At 47.8% G+C, this 17,475-nt stretch overlaps 2 protein-coding genes across 2 annotated transcripts; one reads left to right on the plus strand and one right to left on the minus strand.

Moving 5' to 3' along the window:
* Positions 1-657: 657 nt before the first annotated feature.
* Positions 658-5,209, minus strand: RNF186 (ring finger protein 186). The gene has a single exon (XM_030289086.4). The coding sequence runs from the start codon at positions 2,376-2,378 to the stop codon at positions 1,458-1,460; it is 921 nt and encodes a 306-aa protein (XP_030144946.4). The 5' UTR covers positions 2,379-5,209; the 3' UTR covers positions 658-1,457.
* A 1,274-nt stretch (positions 5,210-6,483) lies between these two features.
* OTUD3 (OTU deubiquitinase 3) lies at positions 6,484-16,237 on the plus strand. Its single transcript, XM_030289228.4, has 8 exons — positions 6,484-6,720; positions 7,783-7,931; positions 8,682-8,794; positions 12,308-12,430; positions 13,100-13,222; positions 13,771-13,867; positions 14,109-14,290; positions 14,622-16,237. The coding sequence occupies exons 1-8, from the start codon at positions 6,551-6,553 to the stop codon at positions 14,790-14,792; spliced, it is 1,128 nt and encodes a 375-aa protein (XP_030145088.4). The 5' UTR covers positions 6,484-6,550; the 3' UTR covers positions 14,793-16,237.
* Positions 16,238-17,475: the final 1,238 nt, after the last annotated feature.

Raw genomic sequence — 17,475 nt, forward strand, 5'->3', positions numbered from 1 at the left:
TTAATTTTAGTGCAGGTAAATATCTGGTCCAGTTTTTATATTTGGAACAATATAGTATTTGGGTTTAAAACTACTGGCCTTTTTTTCCTTTTTTTTTTTTTTTTTGGTTGGTTATTAGCAAATGTCATATGTATTCTGCAGTAAGCCTGCAGTTGCTGCCCAATGAGATGAGAAAATCCAAAGGATTTATTTCCCCTGAAGGCTCCTGTTCCTGGCAGAAAACAAACCTGTGTTTTCCAAGACTTTAGCTGCACAAGAACTCCTACCCTCTTAGTCTAATCTGTTTTATCTGCTGTGAGACACTCTGTGTATTTATATACTGAGCAACTGCAGGACATCAGTTTCCATTCTTATCAAACACAAATATTTACCTGATCCAAGGTCTCTTGAGATACTTGACACACTTAAACATACAGTTTAACTAGAGAAATCTTTTTCCCTCAGTTTAATTTTAGTTGGGTTTCAGGGTATTTTCTTAGCACCTAAGTATTTTTTAAATGAAGGAATACTCCAACACTTTACTGCTTTGCTTTACTCACCAACTCAGCTCTGTAGACACCTTAATATGCTTTCTCAGCTGCAATTCCTGTCAACAAGGAAACTAGGAATTGTTTTCACATTAATTGTCCATGAGGAATTGAAACAAAGAAGTCAATGAACAGTTCATATTATTTAAATTTAATGGAGACATTCAATTAAAAAATATCACGTGGTGTGGCGCAGCAGTCAATGGATTTCTGTTTACTTCTGTGAGCATCTTCAGTGTAAAAGGGGGCAAGAAGAGATGTCCTGCAGGTTGCCACATAAAGGAATTCAGGTGAGAGGAACTATTTCTGTGCTAAAAAATGTGGGGAATTTGGAGGGTCATGAGGTTTTTGAGTCTTGCCCTTTGCAAACCATGAACTCAAGATCAGGAGTATTGATTTTACCTCTTCCTCTCCAATTTTGTGTGTAACTTCAAATAGCATCAACTGGCATCCCCTTTTCCCATCCCTAGCAGGGATTAAGGTGATAATCTGGGTTAAAACAACTCTCTTCCAAACACCCACTCCCTGATTTAGCAGCCTTATTTCCCACACTGTCCTAAGGAAAGGTGTCCATGTGTTCCGAGTGGGAACAGCACCCCGGGTTTTGCAGGACATCACCTCCCAGGTGTTCCAGATAACATCCTGCAGGGCTGATCAGGAGAGGACACAGACATGAACAAAATGGCAAAAGCAAACCAACACAATTACTAATAATAAAAAAAAAGTGAAAACACATAAATATCAACATATAAATAGTTCATTTTGTTTGCAGTAATGAGATTTAACAAGAGTGTGCATTGGCATTGAGCCAGCTCAGCCAACTGTTGAATTTATTCTCTGAGAGATTGTTTTTAAGTCCAAAATTCACTGGTGTGCCCAGTGTGCACACTGGCCCAGTCCCTGAACTCCGGGACAGGCAGGTTAGCTGTTTCAGGCAACAGTAACAACGTGGATCTCCTTGTCACAGGAGGCAGGGGAGTCCTTCTTGCACCTGTAGTGCAATTTAGGAGTGCAGCAAAGCACTACAGACATGAGCAACCCCAAAGTAAGCAGGAGACAAATTACCCACTTCACCCTCCCTGAGTACATAAAGGGCAGGATGAGCATGGCGAGGATCACCCCCAGCAGCAGGAGCAGCAGGAGTCTCTGCACAGCCTGGCTGCTGTGTGCTGGGCTGTTTTCCTCCGTGTTCAAAATGTCCTGGCTGCTCCGAGTCCAGCTGTTGCCATCCAGCCCCATGGCACAGATGTACACCTCAGGGTTTGAATCAAGGTTCTCCAAGCGCTCCAGGATGTCTTCTTTATTCTGGAGCGTGCGGATGAGCCCTCCTGACACCAAGGTGGGTTTTCTGCAAAGAGGGCAGGTGATTGTCCAGTTGTTCTCCTCTTTCCTGAGGATCAGCTTGAGGCAGACGGCACAGAAGGTGTGCTGGCAGTCCAGGAGCTTTGGGACTCTGTAGATGCTGTACTTGTTGAAGCAGATCATGCAGTCCATATCCAGGGTGGCTGTGTCTGAGCACTGGTGGTTCAGTTCCAACGTGCTCATTTCGGGAGAGTTTGTATCCATCAGCGCAGCAAGTGGCCTTGAGTTTGGAGAGTCTTGTTCCAAAACTGCAGGTTTAAAGGCAGCAGGACTGTCTCTCTCTGTTCCTGAAGGCCTCTCCATTTCTTCAGTGCACTCTTCAGTGAATCCCACTCTCTTCTCACGTTCTGAGTTTTGTGTTACGGATCCTGCTCCACTCATTTCTGCAGCACCTCCTGCCACGGGCGCTGCACGGTCTGCCTCAGCTTGCAGTACTCCGGGAGCTGAGGAGCTGTTTTCCTTGTTTGGCTTGTCAGTGGATTTCACCATGGAGATAAACCTCAGCACAGCTTGTCTCCCCTTAGCTGAAGGATTTCCCGAGCCTCTGGCTCCTTTTATGTGTTGCTGTATTCCTGTTGTATGCTTGATTGATTAGTGAGAGCCTTAAGCGAGTCAAGCTCTTACAATATGATGTTTTTATGACATGGGGACCAGAGTTAATGATTGACTTCCCAGCCAAGACAGTTTACAACGACTGATAATATCAGTGGGCAATTCCTGTCCGGAAGCAGACTCCATGCTATTAGCAGACCACTCTGACAGCAAGACACCACCATTGTTATTAAATTAGAACTCTCTTAGATGAAAGCAATTTCATTGTTCTCCAAACAGTGCTCTGCTAGACAGGGACAGGCTTGGGGGAATTACCTGTTTCTGACATTGGATGCAGAATGCAGTGCTTTGGTTAAAGCATATGTATCATCAGTTTTGTGCTCTCTGGGTAGGAAGTTTGCTCTTGGTGTAGAAATACTTACTACCATAGAGCACCAAGTGAAGAATGAGATTGAAATTATTCATTTGATTGTTGAATGTCCAGGTGTTGTTAGCTCTTTTATCCCAGGGTATCTCTTTTTTCAGCCTAGGTTAACTTCTTTGTCCTGTTTGTTTTAGTAATCAGAAGGTTTCCAGTACAAACTGAAGCACGACTGAGGCCCACACAGGGTCTCTGAGAGTCCATGAGGAAACTAAAAGCAAGACCAGTGTCCCAGATGGTGGGACCATCTTCTTTGTTTGTTCACTTGTGCACTTGGGAATGCCCTTCTTGAGTGATTTTGTGAATATTCATCTGATCTGAAAAAAAATAACTGAACAAAATCCCTCAGTCTGTAATTTCTTTCTGCCTTTTTATTTGAGGAGTAAAATACAGATGGTTTCTCAGCAAGAATCCCAGGGAAGGAAGGAACGAAAGAAGGAAAGGAAAAACCACTAATCCCAAAAAGCCAGATGAGGTCCGTGTTAGCAGCAGAAGACACAGTACCACACTGGTAGCCTCCAGTGCTCCTGCATGTTCACACTGCCTGTGCCCCCAAGTCCCAGCCCCTCCCTCCCAGAGAGGAGCAGCAGAAAGAAATGAAACAACTGCAGATGAGGAGGACAGGGAGTTCAGGAAGGCTCTAATCTCATGAACTCGCTGGAGGGGGATGAGGTGGGAAGAACTTGTTCTTATTTGCTGAGAAATAGAAGGTTTGTCGTAAGCAAACTTCGTCAAAGTGCCTGAGCACTGCTGCATTTCTGCTGATGTGGCATGTTGTGGTGCTTGATGGACTTTTGGATGACCCCAAATTGTAGGAGCCTGAATATCTCTCAGTTTCAGAAGCTGGTATCAAAGTGCGGAAATGTCTGGAAGTAGGCTGGTGAACTGCAAGACTCATTTATCTTTAAAAAGAAAATGTTCTTTTCCATTTCATATAACTCTTTGTCAGCAAGTTCATGCTGCTAAAAAAGATCTGGGAAAGTAGAAAACAGACTGCCCCCTATTACAATAGTTTAGAAGCTTCAAATTTGCTCTGTCAGTTCCCATGTCCAAAATGGAAATGTCTTAAAATCTCCTGATTCCTAATTACTAGAACAATACAAAAATACCTTGCAGATGTTGGAATTTGGAACAGACACCAAGAGGGACAACTCCACTCCTAAATTAAAAAGTTTAAAATTAGTTGGGATGAATCTATGCTCCATGTCTAACTGCTCTGTGTCCTACCAGTGGGTGGAGGTGACTTGTCTGTGTCTCTTGTCTTGTGTGCTGGAAAAAGTTTTTTGTTGTCCTCCACTGACAAAGTTTTCAGCCAAGCCCTGATTCCAGCTCCACTTTGTCTCTGGTGTCACAAGTGATGCTCCCTGGCTGGCACGTGCCTTGTGCTTTTCTGAACTGCTCCCAGCCCGTTAATGCTCCTCTGGCTAATTACTGCCTCATTAATCATTTGCAATCCGTTTATGTACTCACGCTGTTTTCCCGCTTTTAGTGTGTTTGCATAACAAAATGCGTTTCTGTGAAATGCTTTGTATGGAATTGTTTATAGCAGGAAATAGATATAAAAGAAGAGTTGTGTCATTCCTAGTAAAAATCCTCATGTGCCAGAAGCCAAACATCCCAGAAGATACTGGGGATACTCCTGTGAGCTCCTCCCTGTGCTGAGCTGTGGTTCAGCTTGTCCTGACTCTGCACAAGAAGAAGAGAAAAATGATATACAACTTAAAAATCCCTGTGATGTGAAGCCTCTTATTGTATTCCTGAGACTGTTTTGTTAGCGTTCCTCACAAAGCTGTTTGGATGTGCCTTCTGAGCTAGGAATTAGAAATTCATAGAATCCCGGAATCCCAGATTGGTGTGGGCTGGAAGGAGCCTTAAAGCTCATCCAGTGCTCTCTGTGCCATGGCAGGGACACCTTCCACTGTCCCAGGGTGCTCCAAGCCCTGTCCAGCCTGGCCTTGGGCAGTGCCAGGGATCCAGGGGCAGCCACAGCTGCTCTGGGCAGCCACGGCCTCCCCACCATCACCGGGAAGGATTTCTTCCCAGTATCCCATCTATCTCTACCCTCTGGCAGTGAAGCCATTCCCCCTTAGCCTGGCACTCCAGGCCTTTTTCCAGTCTCCCTCCATCTTCCTCGTCAGTTCCCTGATGAGAAAGGTACTGAAAAGCTCCAGTTACATCACCCCGGACCCTTCTTTTCTCCAAGCTGAACAATCCCAGTTCTCCCAGCCTCCCCTCACAGGAGAGGTGCTCCATCCCTCTGCTCATCCTGACCTCCTGTGGACTCGGCCGATGTGCAGCAGTTCTGAGAGCATCAGGCAGTTTCTGTCACCACACCAGCAGAGGAAACCAGTCACAGCGATGCCCTGGTGGGTGCTGCTGCTGGGTGCTTCCTTTAACTGGTTCCTGTGGGACAAGTGGAAGAGCCAAAGAGAAGAGGATGGCAGGCAATCCTCCCCAAGAGCGCTGCTCCAGACAAATCACCCATCTTGCTGTGCCCCTTTTCCAGCATCCTGGGAGGCATCTCCCTCAGTGCTGGAGGAAGCAGGACGCGGAGGTTCCGTTTATTACACTTAGCACGTTTAATTAATCGTTTCAGCCTCGGCTCGGCTCCTGCCCTGCCGCTGCTGTCAGCCCCGTTCTCCTGGTGCCACCTCGCGGGTAGTCCGGCTGCTCGCCCCCTTGGTCTGCTGCGGGTTCATTTCGCAGCGGGGATTTGGGGGTGAGGAGGGGGGATTTGGGGGTGAGCAGCGGGGATTTGGGGCTGAGCAGCAGGGACTGAGGCTGAGCAGTGGTGATTTGGGGCTGAGCAGCGGGGATTGGGGCTGAGCAGCGGGGATTTGAGGCTGAGCAGCGGGGATTTGAGGATGAGGAGGGGGTATTTGGGGGTGAGCAGCGGGGATTTGGGGCTGAGCAGCGGGGATCTGGGGCTGAGCAGCGATTTGGGGCTGAAGAGCGGGGATTTGGGGTTGAGCAGTGGGGATTTGGGGTTGAGCAGTGGGGATTTGGGGCTGAGCAGCGGGGATTGGGGGTGAGCAGCGGGGATCTGGGGCTGAACAGCGGTGATTTGGGGCTGAACAGCGGGGATTTGGGGCTGAGCAGCGGGGATTGGGGCTGAACAGCGGTGATTTGGGGCTGAGCAGCGGGGATTTGGGGCTGAGCAGCGGGGATTTGGGGGTGAGCAGTCGGGATTTGGGGCTGAGCAGCGGGGATTTGGGGGTGAGCAGCGGGGATTGGGGCTGAACAGCGGGGATTTGGGGCTGAACAGCGGGGATTTGGGGGTGAGGAGCGGGATTTGGGGGTGAGCAGCGGGGATTTGGGACTGAACAGCGGGGATTTGGGGGTGAGCAGCGGTGATCTGGGCTGAGCAGACACGGTCGGGGGCGGCGTGTCCCGGTGCAGAGCGGCAGCACAAATCGCCCACCCGTGAGGTCAGGTCCGGGAGCTGTGCAGGGAAATGCTCTTGCGCGAGGGGGAGTGCAATTAGCAGCAGAGGCCAATTAGCCGTACTCCGGCAGCTTTTGGTACAACCCTGGTGATCTGTGGCGCTGCTTCCCTCTGCCGCTCCCGCTTTCCCTCACAACCCTCAGTTCCCCGCGCCCTTTCCCGCCCCTCCTCACGGCGCCGCCCACATGACGCGGCCCCGGCGCGGCGGCGCTGAGGGAGCGGCGCTGAGGCGGCCCCGCCGGGGATGTCCCGCAAACAGGCGGGCAGGGCCCGGCCCGCCGCCGCCAGGAAGGGCCGCCGGCCCCGCCAGGCCCCCGCCGGCCCGGCCCCGGGCTCCGCTGCGGGCCACAGCGGCGGCCTCGCCGGGCAGCTCCGGGCCCTCGGCCTCAAGCTGCGGGAGGTGCCGGGAGATGGGTGAGCGCCGCGACCGGTGTCCTCAGCAGCCCCTGGCGGCTGAGGGCTTCCTCCTCCCCGGGTGATGTGAGCCCGTGTCCCCGCGGCCGAGGCCTTTCATCGGAGCCCGTGTCCCCGGGGCCGAGGGTTTTCCCCTCCCGGCTGAAGCGGGCCCTGTGCTCGCAGCGGTGAGGATTTCCCCTGTGCTCCGGAGGGCCTGGCGGCTCGGCCGGTCCCAGCCCTGCGGCCCAGATACATGCGATGATTGACTCTCACAATTAACAGACAAATATCACGTATATAAGCTAAGAAAACTTTTTTTTTTTTTTTTTTTTTACTCCGAGTTATTATTATCAAGGGACAGCCGCGGTTGGGATATTTGGGAGGGTCGGCTTGTCACTGTGGTGACATCTGACCTCCAATCAAGATTTGAGGAAGTGACCTCCACCTCTGGACAGCAGAATGGAATCGATAGACAGAATTTTAGAATTTTGGGAGGGGCTCAAGGGTTAAAAGGTGAAACGGCCATTGTGTGGGTGAGCGCATGGTGGAGAAAATCCTTTGCACCCAGCACCATAACATTTTCTCTAGTCTGTCTTCTGTTGTATTTTTTATAAGGTTTAGTAAATCTTTCTAAATTTATGAAAGGAGTGCCTATTTCTCACAGGGCCAAGGCTCCAGTGTCCAGCAGAACTGAGCATAGGAAGGTCTATAAATATTCAATAAGGAATACTTTCACTCCCTTCTTTTCTAGAAGGTGAAAAGGTAGTAAACGTTCCTGCTAAGTTGCTGAGTGGGGCATTTGTTTGTCTTTCCTTGCTTTATGTCCCTTGTCTGGTGCAGTGTGGGACAGTTTGGCCCAGTAGTTTTACCGTGACACGATCACTCAAATCCAGCCGTTCCAGCAGCAGCAGCAGCAGCCATTCAAGGCACAGGGAGTGAGCAGGAAATTCAAAGCACAGCGAGTGAGCGCTCCTCTGCATTCACAGAGGCTAAACCGGGCAGAATGAGCACAGCCCCTTTCCCTGTGCCCTGCATTCCTTCTGCTGCCTCAGCCACAGGACTCCTCTTTTCCCTCCACAGCAACTGCCTGTTCCGGGCCCTGGGGGACCAGCTGGAGGGACACTCCCGGAACCACGCCCGGCACCGCCAGGAGACGGTGCAGTTCATGCTGAGGCAGCGCGGGGACTTCGAGCCCTTCGTGGAGGATGATGTGCCTTTTGACAAACATGGTAAGGCCTCCGTGCGATGTCCTGGGGGGTGTCTTTGTGTCATGCAGCTCCTTAGAGCACCTCCTTACTAACCGTTCCTCATCCCAGAACTACCTTAGGGCTCTTCTCTAGTTTTTAGAAACAGGGACTTTACATTTATGGCTGTTGTGATGCTGTAGGAAGGTGAGCTGTTTAATCCACATCGAATTTGTCACAGAAATTATTAAAATTCATGAGAAACTTGGACAAAAGAGAGACCAAAAAGGCAAGGAGTAAAAATTAGGTGTTTTCAAAAGGAATTTAAGAAAAATTGTCTTGTTGTCCTTGAATACTGGTGGGTATTTGGTTGTTTTGGTAAGTGGCTGATTTCTTTGGGTTTCTTTCTCCCTGGCACTCAGTGTTTCCTCCTGGGAAGCAAGGGGAAGATCCAAACCAGGGACAAATACAGCCTTTGATGTGCCAGGTACCATGGAGATGATGCATGAAAGTAGTTTGGTCATGCATTACATGGCATTCCTCCTTCTGAGCTAACACAGCCAGTGGCCTTACTTTGTCTGAGGGTGTAGTGCCTTTTTTAGATATTTCTGTTACCTCATGCGTTACCTCATGTTGCAGCCAAATTCTTGCCTCAGCAGTCACTGTTTCCCATGTGGGATTTCCCTTCCAGAATTTCTTGGGCCCATGTTGAAATCTCACCCCTTGTTACCCCTGCCCTGCTTTTGGGAGTATCAGAAATTAGATTTCAACTCTTGTGAATGTTTTTTCCTTTAGTTGCCAATTTGGCCAAACCTGGTACTTTTGCTGGCAACGATGCTATCGTGGCCTTTGCAAGGAACAATCAATTGAATGTGGTTATTCATCAGCTCAACACTCCTCTGTGGCAGGTGAGAAACAAAGCTTCTACATTTTTGTCTACTTTTTGCCTGAGGGATATAAATAGTGCGGAAAATTCATGATTTATTAAGAGAGTGGTAATGATCTGGGCATGGTGCAGAGCTGTACTTGGTTTTTGAAGAAGGGGAACACTTGAGATTTTAACTAGGAGGAGAGGGCAGGAAAGAAAGCAGTGAGTGCATAAGAGGTGGGTATGTGGGGGCAGAGCAATATGTTTTACTTGGGTTTTAAGCTACGACTTTCAGTGCCATGCCTCCTGAAGATCAGACTGCATTTGAGCTGAGTTTTCTGATAGGAGTCCCAGAATGGGTCAGGTTGGAGGGGACCACACTGGATCATCTGGTCCTGTCTCCCAGCCCCAGCTTCCTCAGCCTTTTGTGGGCAGAGAGATGCTCCAGGCCTTTCCTGATCTCTGCAGCCTTCACTGGCCCTGCTCCAGGAGCTCCCTGTCCCCCTGTCCTGAGGAGCCAGGGCTGGACACGGCACTCCAGGTGTGCCTCCCAAGGCTGGGCAGAGGGGCAGGGTCACTCCCTGACCTGCTGCCAGTGCTCCTCCCAGTGCACCCCAGGGCCTCTTGGCCCCCAGGACGCTCTGCTGGCTCCAGGACAGCTCATGGACCACGGGACCCCCAGGTCCTTCCTGCAGAGATGCTCCAGCAGGTCACCCCGCCTGTGCTGGTACTCGGGGATGTTCCTTCTGGGGCAGGACCTGCATCTGCCCTTGTTGAACTTCAGGCAGTTCTTCCCTGCCCATCTCTCCAACCCGGTGAGTCCTTCTGAAGGGCTGCACAGCCCCCTGGAGTTTCAGCTAGGCTTAAGGGAACCTGTACAATAAGATTCAGGAAGGTGGAAATTAAGGTATGGCAGTGTTGGAGTGAAGCTCCATCAATTCTGCATGGGATGTGGAATGCCAGGGTTTCTGACAGAGAGGGAAACGAGGTTTTAAAATAAATTTTAAAACCTTAAAGTGATGTTTAATCAGCTTCTGGAAAGAACTGTGTGGTGTGGTTTCCTCTGACAGAGGGGCACTGAAACAACTAATCCCTCAGGTCTTTCGTTTTCTCTTTATTGTTGTTGTTTTTCCATGGCAAGTGGAATGGGTCCATGCTCAGTCAGCCTGGTCATTGAGCAAGTGAGAACCTGAATTCAAGTCAGGTTGAAATTTGTTTCTTGCCTCTATTCACAGACAGATCCAATGAAGTATATCGATTAAACAGGGCAATAAAGATAAAAAAAACAGATGAAAGCTGACAGTAACATTTTAAATTCATTTAAAAGAGCCCCACGTGAATTCCTGAACTCAAACAAGTTTAAACTCTCATTTATGGGCAGCCATGCACAGAGGGACTGGTGGGTGAAGTACCTGCAGGGGAGGTCACAGGGGTGGTTTTCATGAGTTGTTCCTCAGTGTTATCACTTACTGACATTTTGGTGTCCTTTTGAAAACCTTGATTCTTTCATCTCCTCTCATTGACCGTGTCAGGGCGGCAGTGCAGAGCTTGTGACGAGGTTCTGTCTCTCCTGAGCAGTGTTGTTTGTGAAGGGTTGTCTCAGGCCCTTGAGAATGGTGTGAGTTAGGAGAGCTGTGAGTAGTTGTAACCTCATGAAAAGCTCTTTGCAGGTGGACATCTCTACATGGAATTTCTTGGTCTTTGAACACTCCTCAACTTTTTTGATCGTGACTGTAAATTATAGAATTCTTAAAGTTGGAGAAGACCTTTAAAATCATGGAGTCCAACTGTAGACTCAAGTTAGCTGAGCTTTGTAGGTTATTTTGTTGGCTCTTTGGATAACAGGCTGACTTTTTTTCCCCCCTGTTTTTAATCTGCAGCCCTAATTTACTTACCAGTTTCAGTGTATTCATAGAATCAAGAGAATCCCAGGTAGGTTAGGGTTGGGAGGGAACTTAAAGCTCATCTAGTGCCACCCCCTGCCATGGGCATGGACACCTTCCACTATCCCAGGTGGCTCCAAGCCCCAATGTCCAGCCTGGTCTTGGACACTTCCAGGGATCCAGGGGCAGCCACAGTTGCTCTGGGCACCCTGTGCCAGGGCCTGCCCACCCTCACAGGGAAGGATTCCTTCCCAATATCCCATCTAGCCCTGCCCTCTGGCAGTGGAAGCCATTCCCCCTTGTCCTGGCACTCCAGGCCCTTGCCCACAGTCTCTCTCCATCCTTTCTGTTGGCTTCTTCAGGCACTGGAAGGCCACAGTTAGGTCACCCTGGAGCCTTCTGTTCTCCAAGCTGAACACTCCCAAGCTGAATTCTCCCAGCCTTTCCTCATAGGAGAGATGTTCCATCCCTCTAAAACAGTTAGGTGGCCTCCTCTGGGCCCACTCCAGAGTGGAAAGATGCTTCTCCAATGAGAGCTAAATTGGCTAATTTTTAAATCTTTCAAGAGCTTTGGGATTTGTTAGATACCTATTCAAGCTCTGGCAGAGGAGAAATGTTTAAAATAAATCTTACCAACTTTCAGCAGTGGAATAATTTAATAGAATAGAAAGCAGGAGTTAAGTATAACCAAGTGTTGACTTGGAAACCTGAAGGTGAGCAAGTGTAAAGTAGATGAATGGAAAATTATTTGTTGGAAAACCTGAAGTCGTTAGTGCAGCACAGACCACAGACACGGCTGAAAGGTGGCTTGGTGTGTGGTCTGAGAGCTGAGATAAGGCAGTTCACAGACGTAAAAAGGTTGGGAAACTCTGGAGCCCTAAAGCAAGGAGTTCTGGTCCTTTGCTTACTGACGTCTGGAGAGCTGTTGGGTGAACTTGAGCTGGCAGGTCAAGCCAAGTTGGTCTGCAAGTGCAGTGGGATTTTCTGCATTCCTGGCAGGAGATGGAGTGCTGTGTAGCTCTTATCTAATAGTTTGAAACACTGATAATCAGGGTAGGAACTATTCTCACATCAGTACAGATAATACTCAGAGCAGGAATTTTCTGTGGAAATTGCTGTAACTTGGTGCTGAGAAAGCAAAGCAACAATTGGTTGTTAACAGTGCTCCTCAATGGAGTTAATACATTTTCATGGATTGCTTTCTTTTTAAAAAAACAAAACACAGCTGCTTGGGATGCTGTTAAAACAGCATCTTGTCCCAGCTGCAAATCAAAATTTACTCTGACTGTTTCCAGTGTTGCTCTCACTTGAATGGCCTCTCTTTGCTCAGATTTGAGAGTAAAATGACATGGTACATTCCCTGGGAGCTCTTGCTGAAGTTGGTTCTGGGAAGATGATCAGAAAACTGATAGCTTCTGTGGAAAGTTCCGGAAATAGTTCTGAGTTTTCAAAAAAAATACTTTCATTCCCTGTTTGTTTGTTCTGATGTAACTGCCTGGTATTTTACATCTGGCTGTCATTCCTTCTTCTCTTCTTCTTTCAAATGCTCCAGCAACCACGTGCTTGCTTCCTTGCCGGTGTTTGCCATCGCTGCAAAAACAAATACTCTGAAAAATCAGACGGTGCAGCCGATTCGAAATGCTCATTTGCAGTTTGTTTCTTTTGTTGAGATCCGGGGCACAGACAGGAGCGACGCCCGGGAGCTGCACATCGCCTACAGGCACGGGGAGCACTACGACAGCGTCAGGAGGCTCAGCGACGACTCGGAGGCGCCGGCCTGCCTTCGGATGGAGGTTGGTTGTGCTGGAATGAGCCAGCTGTGGGTGACACACAGAGCTGGGGAATGCTGCCAGTTGATTTCCATTCTCATTTGGGATGGAGGGAAGAGCTGGGTCTCCGTGCTGTGCTGCGAGAGCAAAGCCCTGAGGTTGTAGCTCATGCTGCTGGCTCTCTTGGGAAGAGCTGTGAAGGAGGATTTCAGCCTCTGGGCTGGAAGTTAATTCAAAGCTCTGATGCTGTGATGTGGGCTGTCTGGAAGCAACCTCATCTAAATGATGTAATCATTCACCTCAAATGGAAAAACAAAGGGAAGAGAGGAAAGAGCTGGAAATGCAACAGCTGGGTGTAGTTGTCTTCCTCATATCTCTTTTTTTTATTTTTGTAATTGTGCTGTGCTTGAGGTTCTCTGCACACAGGTTTTTAATACAATACAGTGGTACTGTATTAAAAAAGATTCCATTTAAAAGTTCATTTATTATGATTGTTGATGTTGTAGTACGCTGGAGTTTGTTCAGAAGTGCAGGAGATGTGGGAAGCTACACACTTGGAAGTTACACAGTTTCCAAGATGGTTTGACACAGGATGTTCCCGAGAAAAGTGTGCCATGATAATTACTGTTGTTAGGATGTCTGACTTTTATGGATTGCATGCTTGTGTGATTTGCTGGGCTTGCAATTCTTCAGATGCTGTGCAAGAATGATTCAAATAAGGCAGAGGTGAAGCCACAGAAGAGCAACTCTGAAGATGAGACTGAAGTGGAGATGGAAGATGCTGTAGAAAAAGTGTGCAGTGCAACTGGGTGTTCAGTAAGTATTGAGGAACCTTTCTGGGCTTAATGTTCAAACCTTGATACAATGAAGTAGTTCTGGGAAAAATTCTAGAAAACACTCACCTTGTACAAACTTCAATCAGGGTGCATCTCATCCTAGAATCAACCCTTACATGCAGGTGAAATACCAACATTTTTGTGGATGCCTGATCATTTTGGAAGGTTTGTTTTGAGGCTCTCACAAAAAATTAATTTGGAAAAAAATCCTGTAAGTTCTGAAATCCTTTGGGGGTATTGAATATCCCAGATAACTGGATAATCTGTGATTCTTGGCTGTTGGCACTGTGCAGGTGCGCAGAACAGAAAGGGCCAAGAGGGAAACTTACACTGAAAACAGCATATTCCTTATTTTCTGATAGCTTCAGGAATTTAAGGTTTTCCCCCTCATCCTTTCAGAAATGGAGCACAGACCAACTGAATGATCATAAAAGCAGCAGCCCCCTCTCAGTGGTGCAGGTGTTGTTAAGTGTATGTAGGTCAGAGATTTGAACTTCTTCAGCGTTCTTCTTCCCCTCTTGTGGACAGGACATGGATTTAGTAAGCCACGTTCTTGAGGTGGAGGACTACAATGTGGAATCTGCAATATTTGCCATCTTGCAGGTGAAGGAAGGGGAAGGAATCGGTGAGTGCACATTTTGTCACCTGGGGCTTTGGGTGACTGTGATGTTGGTGTTGGGGACAGTAGCAGGAGAGGTGAGGTTTGTGTGCTGGCACCTCAGCCTTCTCTGCTCAGGAAGGTTGTTAGTGAGGGCAACTTCAATATAGCTTCCAAAAAACCCCAGGATTTCCGGGAAAAAGAAATGTCTGACAGTGCAACAGCTCCTGGGTGGAGCATGTCTGAGGAAAACCTCTGCTGTTGGCAGGTACTGAGGAGCAGCAGGAGCCCCTGGGCAGGGAGCAAAAATCCTGCAGCGGGACACTGTGGGAAGAAAATGGAACTGGTTCAAGAATCTTTGGAAATCAGAGCTTGCATCAAGGTGAAGCAGAGAACAACAAGGGACAAGCTGGATCCAGGGAAGAGAACCGAACCAGCAGAAACCCAAAGGTGTGTGAGAGGTTTGGCAGCAATGTGAGCACCCTTCAGTGACTGGGGGATGCCTTAGCATTGCTTACTCAGCAAGTCTCTTCTCCTTTCAGTTAGAAAGAGCTTCTGCTCACTGCATTTTGTCACTGCTGCAGCTGCAACTGCTCTGCCACAGACATTTCCTGGTGACATGCAGCACTCTTCCCAAAACAACTCGCAATAAAGTCCTCATAAATAGTTAGGAATGTCCTCTGGCAGCTGCCTTGGTATCCGCTTGTCTCTTTTATTACTTTTCCCCAGCTGAGCAGAGCAAGTGTGGTTTGAACTTTGTGTTTTCATCCCTCCCTTTCAGGTAGCCAAGAAGCACAGGAAGGAGCAGCGGCTGGAGAAGAAGAAGCGGCAGGAGGAGAGGCACCGGCAGAAGGTCCTGGCCACCAAGAGGGACAGTGCAGACACCAGGACAGAGACAGACCCAGGCAGCCACATCACCCTGGTGAAGGCCATGGCAGCCCTAAACATATGACTCAGTGCTCTGATGACAAAAGCAAATAAAACTGATGAAGACAAAATTCCCCCAAGAGAATTTATAGGCACCCATGTTTATCTTAAAATCCATCTCTGCTCGGATTTCCAAACACAAGAGAACTTCCTCTTGCTTTTGGGGAGGACAATTGCTCATTGATTCTGCATCAACCTGTGAGAAGAGTTTACTTAACAGGAAGTAGAGACTTGGGTCTATAATCTTGGAATTAGATGAAGGTGATGACCTTTGCTTCACACAACGGTGTCAGATTTGTTTTGACATATCTTGATGTGCCTGGTTTTGGTTTTTTTGTTTTCTTCTTTTATTTGGTTATTCCTGGAGGAGCTTTATTTTACCTTGCTGTCAGGGAAAGCTTAACAAATCTCAACTCAGGAATATCTCTGGTGGATCTTTTTTTATTTAAATTCAAATAAAGTAAGGAAACAGAGTCCCAGAATCCTTTCCAAAGCGAAGTGTCAGCCAGCACTGTCTCAAACATTACATTCCTCCTTTGTTTGCCATGCAGAAATGCAGTGGCAAATTTTAGTCTCTCTTTTAGAACTGCTGGCATTGCACTGAGCTGGTTCAGAAGTGATGAATATTTGGAGAGAGATGGAGATTGCTGCATCCATGCTTGCTGAGGTTTGGAATCAGCTCCTTTAAGATCAGACCTGTTGGTGGAAAAGAACCCCCCCAGAACAGTAATCCCAGTGGACTCATGGGAATGCAGAGCTGATTCTTCCAATCTGGTAAAATGTGACAGGAGCAGGCTTGAAGCTTCTGATGAGTGTTGTTACTCGGACACCTGGAATCTTTGTCCCCTTTGCCCTGTTCCAGAGTTTTTGGGCTACTCCAGGGCTTTAGACCAAGTCAGGAGCTGGATAGGTATTAGTCTCCAAATGAAATCAGCATAGCCAAAGGACCAAGAGTCCTGAGAAGAATCTCCCATGCAGCAGTTGATCCCTGGGAAACATGCCTATTTCACTTCATAAATCAAGCTTTTTTCCAGGGTAGGTTTTTTTTTTTCATCTTAAATTCCATTTTAGTGAGGTCACCAAGTAGGATGTACAGCTTGACTCCTGTGATGTTTTCCACTGCAGGACTGGGAATTTGGATTGAAGTGAAAGGGCTGTGGGACTCAGCCTTTGATTTATAGCTCATGGTGTTTCAGCTCCACTCAGGTTCTTGGGCTTGTAACAAGCACTAAGCTTGAAGAAAGCACATGTGCACTTACACACAGAAGACACCTCATCAGCCAGTGTCTTAGGTGAAAGGAATTTTTTAAAAGTAAGGAGCATTGCATTTGAAAAATCTGTCTGTGCTTAGTTTATAAATCAGCATGGAAATTATTTTTTTTTTACCGGACTGCCAAGAACTGGGGTAGTACTTGTTATGGCCTGCTGCTTTACTTGAAGAATAAAATGAAAGTAGCTCTCCTGTAAGAACTGATGGTGTAGGAATTCTTTTTTCTCTGAGACAGTCATTTTTACAGTAGTGGAAAGAGAGGTGTGTCACAGCTTAGTGAGGAGAAAGTGCAAGTTCTTTCAGGGGGTGGTAAGTTGTGACAGGAGGTTTGGCAAGGCAGTGCAGGTGACTGTGTCACCTGTGTCCTGCCCTGTCCTGTGTTTTGGTCTGAAAGGCAGGTGTGTTCTGCAGGTTTGAAGAGATAAAGAATTGCAGTTGTGCACTTCGAATAAGAGATTTGATCTTAATGAATTGGGATTTTGTCCTCTGGAGCCAGAGCTGATATGACATTCATTGTTGCCTGAGAGCTGTGAAGGGAGTTGGTCTGGAGGTTGAGGAAGGAATTCACACCTCACCCCATCATGTGCAGGGTGAAAGGGGGTCTGCAACAGCAGCACCAACAGCAGAGGGAGAGGCTGGCCCACAGCTCGTGGCCTCTGATACATGAACAAAATCTGGGACTGAAAATGCTTTCATTTCCAAGTGTAATTTGTTTAAAATAAACTCTCAATGTGCTGGGCTCATAGATATTGACAAACCAGTGAAATTCCCTTTATCTTGCCAGGGCAGCCTTGTACCTGCACAGCCATTCCATATCTAAAGATGTTAAAACAGATTTTTACCTGTTTCACGTTTTTCCCATTGAAATTTCCACCTTTCCAATGCATATTTTTATTTCCCTAGGGAATCTTTGTGCAACATTCTTCACAGAACTCAGTTTATGCAGTGAACTTGCTTTGTAAACAGGTGGTGGATTTTCCTGGGAGGAGGAAGGGAGGCGAGAAAGCAGAGCAGAACAACACCGTGATTCATACATAGTGTGTGTTTACTCCTTGGTGGAGCTGAGTGCTCCGTAATCCACGGGCCAAGGACGGACAATGAGCACTGGATATTCCCCTGGGCTTTGAGGAGATGACTGTTTGTTGTTAGCAGCTGACAAATATGAGGGTGTTTTGGCTGGTGCTGCAGCAGGGTCACTGTGAGCCTCTCAAGGGCAAATACGGAGCAGGAGGATGTAGAAAGCCACTTTCCCTGCATCCTATCTCCCACCATCATCTTGCCTGGACTTATTTTCCCAAATCCTGCCCCTGCAGGTCAGGAATTTAGTTGAACTGGAAGTTTTAAGCGTTTAGGCAGGTTCTGGCTGACCTCCATAAGCATGTTTGTGTATGGGGAGGGTTTTCTGCCTGTGCTGCTCCATGTCTCTTGTCCCTACTTA

The sequence above is a fragment of the Taeniopygia guttata genome, chromosome 21 (genome assembly GCF_048771995.1).
Source record: "Taeniopygia guttata chromosome 21, bTaeGut7.mat, whole genome shotgun sequence".
Lineage (NCBI taxonomy): Eukaryota > Metazoa > Chordata > Aves > Passeriformes > Estrildidae > Taeniopygia > Taeniopygia guttata.

Excerpts from the sequence above, each read along its gene's own strand:
- RNF186 (XM_030289086.4), bottom strand. The coding sequence starts at position 2,378 with ATGGTGAAATCCACTGACAAGCCAAACAAGGAAAACAGCTCCTCAGCT.
- OTUD3 (XM_030289228.4), top strand. The coding sequence starts at position 6,551 with ATGTCCCGCAAACAGGCGGGCAGGGCCCGGCCCGCCGCCGCCAGGAAG. Across the intron at positions 12,431-13,099 it reads CGGCCTGCCTTCGGATGGAG|ATGCTGTGCAAGAATGATTC; the intron begins GTTGGTTGTGCT and ends GCAATTCTTCAG. Across the intron at positions 13,868-14,108 it reads GAAGGAAGGGGAAGGAATCG|GTACTGAGGAGCAGCAGGAG; the intron begins GTGAGTGCACAT and ends TGCTGTTGGCAG.